The 13,913-nt window shown below is 35.3% G+C and overlaps 1 protein-coding gene across 1 annotated transcript; it reads left to right on the top strand.

Moving 5' to 3' along the window:
* Window positions 1-4,170: 4,170 nt before the first annotated feature.
* LOC132121671 (peripheral myelin protein 22-like) lies at window positions 4,171-12,840 on the top strand. Its single transcript, XM_059531327.1, has 5 exons — window positions 4,171-4,321; window positions 4,933-5,027; window positions 5,302-5,395; window positions 9,521-9,661; window positions 10,725-12,840. The coding sequence occupies exons 2-5, from the start codon at window positions 4,950-4,952 to the stop codon at window positions 10,883-10,885; spliced, it is 474 nt and encodes a 157-aa protein (XP_059387310.1). The 5' UTR covers window positions 4,171-4,321; window positions 4,933-4,949; the 3' UTR covers window positions 10,886-12,840.
* Window positions 12,841-13,913: the final 1,073 nt, after the last annotated feature.

Here is a 13,913-nt window from a genome sequence, read left to right as displayed (position 1 = left end):
ATCCGCTGGTGTTTATTTATGGCTTCGTCTCCAAGGAAACCGCAGGAAGTGTGACACATATCAGAATGGTTAGAGGAAGTGAGATTAAGAGCCCAGAAACGCTAAAAATACACAAATACATGACGATAAGATAAGATACAAATACATGACAATAAGTCAATAAGCTTGCGTCGAATGTATGTGTATGATATTGTACGCCGTCTGCTGTATGTGTGAGCTTAGCGCTTATAATGAAAACATGATGACAGGTCTGAATGAATATAATAGTAACCAAACATCTGTGCAGTCCTTGAAAGACCTTTATTTACTCTCGTCCCTCGAGTCAATAAAGGGGTCGGTTGTTTTTAATCCCACAGACATTCTGTTTTTGAACTGGTTTAACTATAGGCACACTTTCTTTATGAGGTTCTTTATTGGCATTGATGTATTCATGAAGAACCTTTACCATCCATGGAACCTTTCCATTTCACAAAATGTTATTGTTTTAATGGATCAAGAATTTAAAAATCTTCTTCACACTTAAAAAAAAAAAAAAAAAAAAAAAAAAATCACACTAGATTCCAAATCCTCTATCTTCTATGGCATGACTGCGAAAACTCCCCTTTGGAACCTTTATTTTAGGAGGGCCTTCCTGCTCGTGATGTTTATTCCCTGGTTGATCTTCTAAAGTCTGACTCAGTGTACCACAGAATTCAGTCAGAATCCCAAATTGTCATCCTTTGTCCCTGACCATTTCTTGAAAAGGCAATCTAATATTATAAATAAATTGAATTATCAGAAGTATCACATATAAAATAATGCATTCAGATAATAATCCAAGAAAAAAATAAATAAATACGTTACAACCCACCAAACAAACAAAACAATGCCTCTAAAGACAGCTGTTCTGATTACAGTTCAGTGCACACAGAATTGTAAAATTAGCACTTCAGTTTATTCATAAAAGGAAAAGAAAGACAACCCTGAGTCTGAACATCAATTTGATTTTATATGAATGTGCCAATCAATTGTTGTTATTTGGCAAACAGCTTACAGTTAAATTATATATATATATATATATATATATATATATATATATATATATATATATATATATATATATATATATATATATAGCAGATATTAAAAAATACTTCACAGAAAAAAAAGCAGAAGAAGAAACTGTTGTGATTCTAGAGTGCTATGGGTGGTTGCCAGGGCATAAGTATGTGGTTGATAAGGTATTTTGAGGGATTTCTTTACTGGCAAAAATCTCTATGGCTCAGGTCTTACACTGTAATTATTTTAAAATGCCATGCTTAACCACTCTCATTAACCAGTAAAATTACTGTAACACATGACCTCTGGCTCTGATGCTTTATTTTTTCTTCGTTTCACTTGTGATGTGTGAAAGGTCTTTCTTTTTCAGCCTGAGCTGTTCCAGGGCATGACGAGTGTCTCTAAACACTCATAATGAATGTGTTCCCATCAGTGGAAAAGTCCTTGAGTTTTTATATTACGCATGTATACAGAGAATCAAGCACTTTTATCATGGACACATGCTGGTGTTTGTCTCCTATTTCCAGTTTCCACAGTCAAAGAGTCAAAACCACTTTACAAACCCAAACATGTCTGATTAATCGTGGATAAATCTCTTAAAATGTGAGCACACACAAACGCTTAACCCACAAACCCAACCCAAAACACACACCCCTGCACTTAGGTCTGGCCTTGTCTCTCAGTGACTCACAGTAAATCACACACTCTTAATGGTTGTAGAGTGAAACGTTAGAGCCTGGTCAGGTGGTGTGTGGATTTTAGTGTGTGTGAGTGTGTGAATTCACCACTTTAACACTGCTGGCATGGATCCCACACTTCCAATCTCTACTCAAGACTTCTACAAACATTCACATATTTGGGACTGCCATGATACCTGGAAAATCTACTCAAAGATCCAGTACATTTAACTCTCCCTGTACACAGTAGATAATGCTCTTCTATAATATTTCACATAACGATGCACCTATGTCATATATCAGCGCAAATCATGCATTTTTTTAGAGACTGGATCTTTCAAGGGAAAATGTCCATTATGAGTGACTTCCAACATAACTCAGAATTTTAAATGGATGCGATATTGTTCACATAATGGAAGTACATCTCTAAAGCTTGTCTGCTCTAATATTGCATTAATATTAGAGCAGATAGGCAGACAAACAGAAAAGAGGCCATTAAATGAAATAAGTGGGCTGTCATACTCAGGCTAAAGGTATTTGATCAAAATGTCTTTTTTTTTTTTTTGTATAATAACTAATTAAATTATATGCATTTAGTTGTATGGTTAAACACAACACACTGCAATATAAAACAAAATAAAATAATAAAATAAAAACTAATGAAGAATGTTGAGAAATGCCATGTCAATAAAGAAATAACCAATCTGACAAAGGACCCCACCCACCATGATGACCAGATTCATAAATGCCCTGAAAGTGTTGAACACTACAGTCACAGCTGCTGTCTCTGACTGAGCAGAGGGAAGTCAAATATAATGGATGACACAAGGCCCTATTTACACATGTCAAGCTTGCATTCCCCGTGTTATCTCTAGTTTGTGTAACTGGAACACCAGAACATTCCATAGCACCACAGAGATTATTGCTCCTTGCTTTAGTCAAGTGATAAGCAAGAACAACAAGCCACTGTCACGCATCTGGTAAAAAAAAAAAAAAAAAAATGTGTCGACTCTCACAGATATGCAACAGTGTATCATTTGGATCAGCTCAGTTCCCATCCTCATATTCCATGACCTGAACTTACTGGATGATCCTCTACACAACAAATCCATGTATTTCATCTTTTTAGATTTGCCATGTAGCTATATAAATAAATAAATATATATATAAATAAATAAATAAATAAATATATATATATATATATATATATATATATATATATATGGGTATATAAATCCCTCTAGAACACAATGTTTTCCACTCCATGTTGACTATTAAAATAGTATGTAAACCAGCAGAGGTAGTGACAGCATACGAATGTAGTCAACATCACAAAGAGCCTCAGACAACACAACTGACCCCTGATAAGATTGTGAAGTAGGAGCCACAGATTATGTAGTTATCTAAAACTGACAAAGCAGTGTCAATCTATATTCGTTTTGAGTGGTGGTGAGTCCAAAATCAACACCACCAAAAAAAAAAAAAAAAAAAAACCTATAAAGATTGTAAAATGTTCACTGATGTCCCTTGTTCCCGGATTATCTGAACACTCCATGAACTATCACTCATATCAAAAAGAACACTCAACACTCTTTTAGTCTACCTCTGCCCTCTCTCTTTTTATTGACTTCCCATTTGATGACTGATGAGAGGGAGAGCCGAAGGGAGGGGAATCTCTTGTAGAGGAATTCTGCAAATTCCTGGAGGCTTCCCAAAGGCCAGCTAATACTTATTTTCACCCAGACAGTATCTGGGAGAACTGAGAGTATAAGTCTGTATCGCTCATTCCCATAGCAACGACCAAAGAAAAGGAACACTGCACAGAACTATTTGTGCGTGTTTATTTGAACAGCCACTTTTGAAAACATTTCATACACTACTGCCAATGTATAGAAAGTATTTCTTTACTGCCTTCTCTATTGCCTTCAAAGTCAAACTAATTCTGTTATAATCATGTGTTTGCAGTTTAACCATGACTGTAATAAGGATAAAGACATTATTCCAGTTTAAAGTGTTACAGTTATGCTAGAAAGTATGACTTATCTGTCTTTATGGATCAATTAGTTTTATTAGATCTAGCTCCAAAAGAAAGAATTTTTTTTTTTTTTTTTTTTTTTTTAATCAGTGAATTATTCTTATTTATTATATGATTTATTTATAGTAATTGTTATAATTATTATTATAATTATAATTATTTTATTTTATTCAATAACCAACATGATCCATCCACTGCTTAAGAACAAGAGCTTACAAACCTACTAGCACACTTGTATTTGTATTTGTATTTTTTTTACGCTGGTATCCATGAGAACCAAACACAGCTCTGGTTGTGTTTGTATGACTAAGTACCCGGTGGTTTTCCTGCGCTCTTACAGTGTGCGCTGTGGGTCTGTCGCTGTCAGAGAGGCGCGTCTTGACGTAGCTTTGCAGAAAAAGGGCGTAGTACTTCCATAATGAGACACTTTAAAGCTGCTGCTCCACACAGAACATTAATCTAGTCGCAGGGATCTGGACTTTGGAAATACGCAGTACTTTTGACACGAGTGGCGCGGCTGCATTTTGGCATTTTCATCCATTTTTGTGGACTTACTTTCTATTTGATCGCAGTAAGTTGGATTTATATTCCAGTTCAAACGTACGTTGGCTGTTTACGAGTTTTAAAAAGTCTGGAGCGGATCATAGAGGAGCGTAAATCTAACCTTCAGGATAAGAAAAGCCACTTTCATGCTTTGGCTCATATTTATAATGATATCTTTGCTAACTTTAAAGAGGGACATTCATGTTGTTGGTTAATTATTATACAGTTTTATGAATATGCGTTAAGCTGGGTTTGCACTTGTAAACTTCGTTGTTACACTCTTTTGCGCCCAAACTGATGTAAACTATATCTGCGTTCTGAGCTGTCATTTTTGGGAGATCAAGAAAGTTTTAATAAAGTTGTATTAAAAGTCATGTACAATGTATATATATATATATATAGATAGATAGATAGATAGATAGATAGATAGATATATAAACGCTTGAATATTATATTATATTACTGCAGTGACAAAATAAGTAGCCTATTATTATTTATTATTATTTAAATAATATATATATAATATAATATATAATATATTATCTATATATATCTAATAGTGAAAATATATTACAACAACATTATAACTAATTGGACACTGATATATTTTATTAAAAACGTGTTTCGGTGTTTGTACAGAACTGTAAGGAAACATCATGCTGCTCCTCTTAATGGGAATTGTCGTCTTGCATGTGGCAGGACTGGTTCTGCTCTTAGTGTCAACTATAGTCAGTGTAAGTACAACTATTCTGAATCTTCATTTATTAAATTGATAAAGCTCTATCTATCTATCTATCTATCTATCTATCTATCTATCTATCTATCTATCTATCTATCTTTCTATCTATCTATGTGATAACCACTTTTTTTTTTTAAATTAACCAAAAAGGATGCAATCAATTTGGAGTAGATCATAAACTCAAACCCCAATCTGGCACTAAAACCAGCTGAAGGAGAATATTTTGGATGTGTTTAACTCCTGCTAATGAGTATTCTTGAATCAAACAGGCATGGGTTGTTAACCCCAACAGCAGTTCAGACCTCTGGACAAACTGCACCACAGTGAGTGGAGTGTCCAGATGTGACCCTGCTGACACTGGAGGTAAGATCCTGCTACATTTTTAGATTTGTTTAAGAAATAATGTGTGGTGAACCAGCACAGGTTATTCACGGAGGTCTCCATCCTGGCTTAACTGTCAAAGCCCCTTTGCCTAATTATCACACCTTGTGGTGGGTGTGCCCACTCTGTTTCACACCTCTGTACTGACATCTAGGGTTGAGAATGCAAGCATGCATTTCAAACCCACAATAAACCCTTCTTCAACATCAGCTCTGTATAAATAGTCTGGTTGCTGGCGCTGAGCACGGACCCCTTGTTTGGGAGTGGAGAGTGCTGGGTTGCAAAGAGGTTTGAGAACATATGGGGTGGGGCCGAGGTACAGCATTTAAAGCAGATTAGATTTAGACTGATCTGTCTGTAATGGCGTAGAATCAGATCGCTTTAGGCCAAACACAGCATGATTTGAGTCACACCACTGAATCAAAATGCCAGCGAGGGGTTTGTTAATACAAAAATGAAGGCAGTTTGAGAGAGAAACATTTATATTTGAAGTTTTTGGTTGAAATACAAACTTATGTTGTAACTTCTGGTGTACATGTAATGCTGTTCTTTAATGCATTTTTTTAAGTGTATTTTTAAGTACTGTATATTCTCATTCAGATCACTGTTACACTATTGGCTGTTCTTGGAGGAAGAGATGATGTCATAGTTTAGAGCGGGAAACGCCTCTCTGTGCACTTTGGTAATGAGGCGGGACCAGAATGCTTTGCTGTGTTTGTTCATAGCTCTCAGTCAGTTGGCGTTGCACCTACAATGTGGCGTGTTTGTTTAGGGCGTGGGGTTGACACATAAGGCTTTTCTGTCCTGCTCTCCTGTGCTCACTCACGTGTCTCTGGCACACTGCTGGACAAAGGCTGTTTTTCAGTTACTTCTTAAGTTGATTTTCTGTTCATCAAAAAATCCTGAAAATAATGCATTTCTCAATAAATGGCCATCTTACAGCAGCTTGCATTCTTCACATCCCTAGTAAGGCAAACATAGTGCACTTCAGCATTAATGGTATTATTTGAAACAATCCCTGCCAGGTTAGGGACAAATCAAAAGAGTTAAATCAAACCCACCACAATAAATAAATCAAATCAAGTGCGAAGATTGCCTGAATAGTGTACTTTGTATTTTACACTGGGAGTGATGCAGAACAGCTGGCATGGCGGCTAAAGCATGTTTGAAATCCTATCCATCATCCTGATATAGAGCCATTTCATGGCCCAAACTGAGGTTATCACGGTCTAGTATTAGCGCACAAATTCGCACCCCTGTTTTATGTTTCACCAGTGCATATTTATCATCTGTTAAGCCACATTTTCACACCCAGGACCATGCGTGCTGCTCTAAATGCAAACACAAGGCCTCCGCTTTCCAAAACCAAATCTTCTGTCCTGAAATACAGGTCCCTGCCTTAGATGCATGACTGCTGACAGAAATACATAGGGTGTTGTCAAGCTCAGTTGAGTTCAACCGCACCTTATTTCAGGAAACGCCACTGTCACAAGTCTGAAGGAAGGAAAAGTCTGTTTACCTCATGTGAGAGTAGATATACTGAGGATACATTAGGTTACTTAGTAACAGTAAGTAGACCATATAAGGGGACGTGCTTCTGTTTTTACTTCATTATTGGGCGAGCTTTTTTGTATCATTAGTATTTTGTGGGTGCAAAACACAGATAGCAGCAGAATCTAGTATATATGGATGCATACTAGAATAGTCTCCTCACGTGTCTCAGATGAGATGTTCTGAGAAACACAAATGCCATTTTCATCGTTGTTTCCATTCGGAGATAGTTACAAGCACAAAACTTTTTTTTTTGTCCTTTTAGGTTTATCCATGTGTGCCTGAGCTTTACGGTTTAGCTGTTAATGAGATCATTTCTAGAACTTTGGATAATTCGTATTGCCAGTTCTTCCCAACAAAAGTGCAATGAAGTCGATTTGTCTATGATCTAGATAAGTCTAGATTTTCAAGGACTTGATCAAAAGTTTCTCTTTTTCTGAATGTAAGCAATTTAACAATGGTGGTCTTATTTTGCAGTAGGCTTTAGTGGAGGATCTGGTTCTCCTGGAGGCTGGGGTTGCTGCTCTGATTTTGTTTTAATCTGTAGAAGGCCGATCTGATGTAGAGATTTGACAATTCTAGTGGCTATAAGGGGAGAGGCAAACACAGCTAAACATAAGAGGAACGAGAGAGAGAATTGGATGCTACAGGGATGAGCCTTGGATAAGAAATAGACATGCTGGACAACTCATGACTTCCTCTTATTATTGCTTGCTTGGGCATGAAAGGTAGAGTCTGAGATAGAAAGAGAGCTATGACATGTTCGTGCTCATGATTCTCCTTAGACACATTTTACATACTCAGTTTACATATTGCATGGTCTCATACTGTGTGATTTAGAAAAACAGCAAAATGCTCATCAAATCATGTCATTATTTAACCTTAAGACAGTCAATCAGAATCAATTCTGCTTTAAAGAGCTTAAGCATTTAAAGGGGCAGACAACATAACAGCAGCACAAGTTTATAACAAACAACTATATTGTGTGTTGGTGTGGACACTAATATAGTTATCGTTCTTGGTGTGAACAGGCCTGTATTCAATGTCATAATTTCTTCATGGCTTTCTTATGAGGAAACAAAAGATCTTTAAAAAAAAAAATCTGGTATGATATCCATAGACTCTTGCCATGGGAAAGTCATTCTGGGTTCCCAAAAGAATGGACTTATTGTGAAGAATGTTTTATTAATCTTAAGAACCTTTTCCCACTATTAAGACCTTTTTGTGCAAAGGGTCTTCATGGAGCTTTAAATGCCAATAAATAACCGTTATTTTTAAGAGTGTAGCCAAAGTTTTGAACCCCATTGAGGGCAAAAACTGTTGAGACATTCTTAATTTTCAGACAAAGTCATATAGGTTTTAAACCATTCTAAAACAGAATGAGCATTTTAGGTGAAGTATCCCTTTAAAACTCTATTGAGGATAACAATGGTAAAACAGAAAAACTGAACAATTTGTACATAATGGGACATTCCAAAGCCAGAATAGACGCTAAACATTAAACTAAAACATCTGCCATGGCATTTCTCATCAATCCCAAACTCCCTCAAACCTCACAGCACGCTACTGACTTTCTTGACGGAAGAACTTATTGTCCGATGCTTTTGTCTTGAAAATCAATCTACACTAACCTTCAAAAGTTGTATTTTTTATTTTTTTATAAAATGTATATTTTTATTCAATTAAATATATACAAAATACTTTTTATTTCAAAGAAATGCTGTTCATGTGAGGTTTCAGTTTATAAGTTATAGTAAATTCTAATAATATTTCAAAATATATATATTTTTTTACTGTATTTTGTATGAATAAGAGACTTAAGAAGAAGATTTAAAGCATAAGAAGATTTTAAAATCCTCAAACTTTTGATCGGCAGTGTATGTGCAAAGCAAGTGAAATGTTTCCTGCTATGCAAGAAAATATTAATGCAAACATTTACTTTTCTGTCCACACATGTAAAAGGGTGGAATGGCTCTAATGCAGGTTAAAAATGACAAACTTAAAGGCTCAAAATGGCTTTTAAAGCCATCAAATGTAGGTAATATAGACTTAATGGTGCTCCTTGTAAGTTGCTGTGTTATGGCCCTGGGACGTCAAGAGAGGATCAATATCAGGTGCTGGTAACCTGCTAAGAGCTTTTAGGAACAGAAACCTCATTGTGTGATTGCACAATACATTAAGAGTTCCTGGTGCTCTTTATATTGATGAAACAGCCATCAAAACTTTAAATGCAACATTGGCAACAACAAGAGTTCATTATGAACAGATATATGGGTTTTTCTTTTCTTTTATTTATTTATTTTTTGCAGAGTCACCCATATTATTATCATCAATAATACATAGATATCTAAGTGCACATCTCCAATTGGATGCCAATGTAAAAGTGCAACTACCGGTACAACTGTTATGATCGATTGAAAATAGCAGATGAGAATTTCCGTTCGTGTTCATTTAAAATGACTGTCTCATTCCCATTTCTGCAAAGCTCAAACTGCCTTGAGTGGTTTCAGGAGTGAGGAAATGCACTAATGTTTTGAAAAACTTTCTGTCTTTCAGTTTGGATCCAGGCAGTCCAAGCCATGATGATCCTGTCAATCATCTTCAGCTTCATATCTCTCTTTCTGTTCTTCTGCCAGCTCTTTACTCTTCAGAAGGGTGGACGCTTTTTGCTCACTGGAGCATTCCAGATCTTGGCTAGTAAGTATCTTAGCGTCATTTGGACATCAATGGATCAGTACGGTTGTTTGAAGATGCTAATGAAGTTGACATATCACGCTGACATGCTCATGCAGTGTTAATAGACCCAAAGTGTTCACTGTTGAAATTAAGAAGAGCCATAAATTGCTATTTGTGCATATGAGTTTAAGCTAGCTGGCTCAGGTGATTACCATTTATTAATAAAAGATTATCCATGGGACATCTACTGATCTCCTCTGTTCCCATGGAGGTGTATGTGATTTCATTCGGCTAGATGAAAAGGACTTTGTCTTTGTTAAAAGTCTTGTTAGTCTAATGAATCCTGTCAACTCTCATTAAACCACAGACAGCGCAGCAAACCCTTTAATGCACTCACCTCCTGCAGATAATTCGGTTATGATTGCTTAGAGTTATAAATAGGCAAGGTTACCAAAACGAGTAAGCTTTTATCTTCTTTTATGATAAACAGTACGTGTAAGAGATAAGTTACTGTTCTGTAACTGAAGCTAATGTAAAATTATAGCGCTCATTAGAAATGTTCAATTAAATTTCCAGCTCTTTGGGATGTAATTAAGATGGAATATTATTAGAGATCATTACTGTGACTGGATAATGAATAGTTCTGTGGGTGCCACGAATGCTTGGTCTTTCAGTACGTACTGAGGTCTTTTAGAGTTTATATCTGTGACTCGCATCAGAGAGGATGGACATTAATTAAAAGCTAAATGTCAGAGGAGAGAAGAGGGTGGAAACAGCACAAAGCTAGACAGTTACAGGTGCCCACTGAGTTGGCACCGGATACACAGCCGCTGCCACAAGATGAAATGTCAAGACTGGCACGCTGGGGGTGGTCTGTGCTCTGCCTGACATAAAAGTGCTGAAAGTGCCATGTCATAGTTCCTCCCTCTCGTGCATACCTTATACTCAAGGCCAAAACAGCATTTGTTAGATAAACTTAAATTAAGTAAATATATTAGTAACGATTAAAATGACATAATAACTGCACACACTGTTGGATATTAAATCTAGACACTTACATTTTCTTGTAATCATCTTCCCCCAGGTCTTTTCGTTATGTGTGGAGGTATCATTTATACGGTAATGAACTCCGGATGGGTCCCTTCCAAAGAGTCCTACGGGTATTCCTTCATCCTGGCCTGGATAGCCTTCCCTCTGGCGTTCATAAGCGGCTTAGTCTACGTCATCTTGAGAAAACGAGAGTGAGGTGGCACCACACTCTAGTGGGCGCCACCTGGAAATACAGCTTTGAAGCCAAAGTATCGCACTGCATCCACAGAGAAGTGAAGTCGCGCAGTATCTTCACCCAGGGGGTCAGTCAAAATCAACCCCACTGCCACCCCGAAAAGACATATTCAATAATGTCTTCATTTAAAGATGTGTATATAGTATCTTTGGTTTAAAACCTATTTATAACATTTTTTACATATATGTACATAGTATTTTATGTTCGCTCTGTTGACAAAGAACCTCTGAAGAGCTTTTCTTTTAGCTAATTAAGTGCCTTGAGTGTTTGTTTGTCGCAGACACTTGCATAATTAGCCATAATGTATGTTTGTGTCAATTTTTCTTTCCTCATAAGGCCAAAAATACTGATAAAAAGGTGTTGATGTATTTTAACTAAAGTGCATGTATTAAAGTATAGGGACAGTGAAAGGAAGTGTTTTCAATAAAGCTGCATTGAGAATTCATAGATGAAGTAAGCTTTTAATTTTGTTTTCTTAGTTTCCAACAAAAATGGTGCTATGTATTTACCATTCCTTTTCAGTAAAAGCCATTTAGATTTTATTTAGAAGGACATAACATGACTGAAAGCCGAAATCAGAACGCAATTTAATATTTTGTGCTTGTGCCTATAACACAATGCTGTATATACAGTACTCACCAAAAAAGGTTCATTTTATAATAATACAAACAAAATGTGTTCTGAGTAACGTGGATATATAGGTTTAGATTTGGGAGATTGTGATTGGAGGAACTGTAGTTAAAACAGAGACTAGGAACTATTGATTTTAGAGCAGTATTAGCAGTAGATTTTGAGAAAGCAGTAATTTTTTCACTCGGTTTAATATATGTCGCTTATATGTTGCATTTAAATCCAAATACTATTCAAATGTGTAATGCCTGATGTATTTGATCACGTGTTAGCCGTTATTATAATCAGGGCATTACGTAATAAAACAGCTGAAACGAACCCCTGCATATTCAAATCAAACAAGCATAAAACATATCAAATGAACATGAAACAATGTTATAGCTTTTTTCAAGTATCAAAATGACAGCTTACAATCCTCTACATACACAATATATAAAGAAAAGCCTATTTAAAAGCATCTAAAGTGGCAGTTTTGTGACGGTGGTGGTGGACACATCATAACATCTGCATGCATGGAAATATTATTCAATACTTGAAATTTAACATGCTGCAATGTCTACCATTTGAAGATTCTCCGTTTCTACTCGCATAACTCTCTGCAATTCACAATGTACTGTAATAGCATGTGATTGTATTAAAAGAGATATGTATTACTTACAATTAAAGGTCCTATTCTGAGGACCATGTATTAGATTTGTTCTCCTGTGACACCAAAAACAATAAATGTTTTATGATTAACTGAATATGTTGCCCGTTTTCATGGTTTTGTAATGGCCTGATGAATGTCATGACTAAAACCCCTCGTGTGTTTTTTTTTTTTGATTGAACAAACAAGCTTTATGCACAGCAGAATAGTTAGTTTTACCAGCCATAAAAGAGTTTTATACTTTTTTCCTTTTTGTGTGTAAAAAAATATAATCAATATGTCGTCTTTTCTGACATGGGACCAGCACTATAAAAATGTTGCATGTGCTCATTTCCCAACACTATAACACATGAATACTTTAGGCTGCAATTGTTACTTGATATTGTAAGACTAAAACCCTGAAATAACAAATCGAAATGTGTTGTATTTCATTTGATCTGAACAGTTGTAAATCTTGTACTATTTGTATTTAACTGAATGTCGTGCTGCTCCTTCTGAAAACACCTTGTAAGTCGTGTCTGAAGGAGTTTGAGCTCTGATGAAGACTGTTCATTCACAAGAACACAACTCTGTGCCTCTGACTTGCTTCTCTTATGAAAGCTTGTGTTTGTGTGTTTATTAAAAGCTATTACAAAGAAATACTGCTTGCAAGAAAATTGTCTCTCTGTTTATTTTCTGGTTTTGACGGCAAATAATGAAATGAAATGTATAAAATAACTTATAAAAAGAAAAAGCAATCAACATCCACAAGGGTGCCAGGTTTTTACAGGTATAAATATCGGAATCAGCTGTTGTATACACAATCACTCTGTTCAGCCTATGAAAATTACATTAATAATTTAATAATGTAATGCTAATATAATTTAATAATGTAATGTAAATGCTAATGTAATATTGTAAATTATAGGTTCTTCAGCACAACCAGTTGAGAACCACTGGTCCAAAAAAAAAAAAAAAAAAAAGATAGTTAGGAAATAGCGCCACATAGTGGTGTAATTAAAAAAAAAAAAAAAAATATATATATATATATATATATATATATATATATATATATATATATATATATATAAATGTAATTTAAATATAATATGTGAAATATTAGAAAGACATAAAGACAAAAATTTAGAATTTTTTTTTTTAAATGATTCCATGTTTGATATAGATTTTTTAAGAACATTTAAACTTTATTCATAAATCCACATTCTATTAGTGTCAAATTCAACAACACCCCTGTTAACATCCAGGAAAGGTTCTCTCAGTTGTGAACAAATGTACTTCCGGTAACAATCATAAAATGCTCGTTCAGTGTTATCTGGTCTTTAATGTTATTAAAACGTTAGCACTAAATCATGATTTATACATAATTTGTGGAACTTTTTCTGAAACAATTGAAACAATTTAATTTCAGAACGATAGTGTTACGTTTCCAAAAAAAAAAAATCCTACTTGTTTCAGAGAACATTCCAGACTAATGTTCCCATAATGTGTGCAAAACGATCAAATTTAGAAACAATGTTTTCATAACTGATTGGGCACATTAGCAAAACATTCTTCTGAGACAGTGAATGCAGATATCTGACAGCTACAGGTCACTAAAGTGTACAAAGACACTAAACTTATCACTAGATAGAACAGAACATGATTAAACATGGCAGATGTTAAATAATAGACTAATATATACAGTATGCTGCCCTCTAGCGATATCCATGATA

The sequence above is a fragment of the Carassius carassius genome, chromosome 39, assembly GCF_963082965.1.
Source record: "Carassius carassius chromosome 39, fCarCar2.1, whole genome shotgun sequence".
In the NCBI taxonomy this organism is placed as follows: domain Eukaryota; kingdom Metazoa; phylum Chordata; class Actinopteri; order Cypriniformes; family Cyprinidae; genus Carassius; species Carassius carassius.
This window is presented reverse-complemented; position numbering and strand designations above follow the sequence as displayed.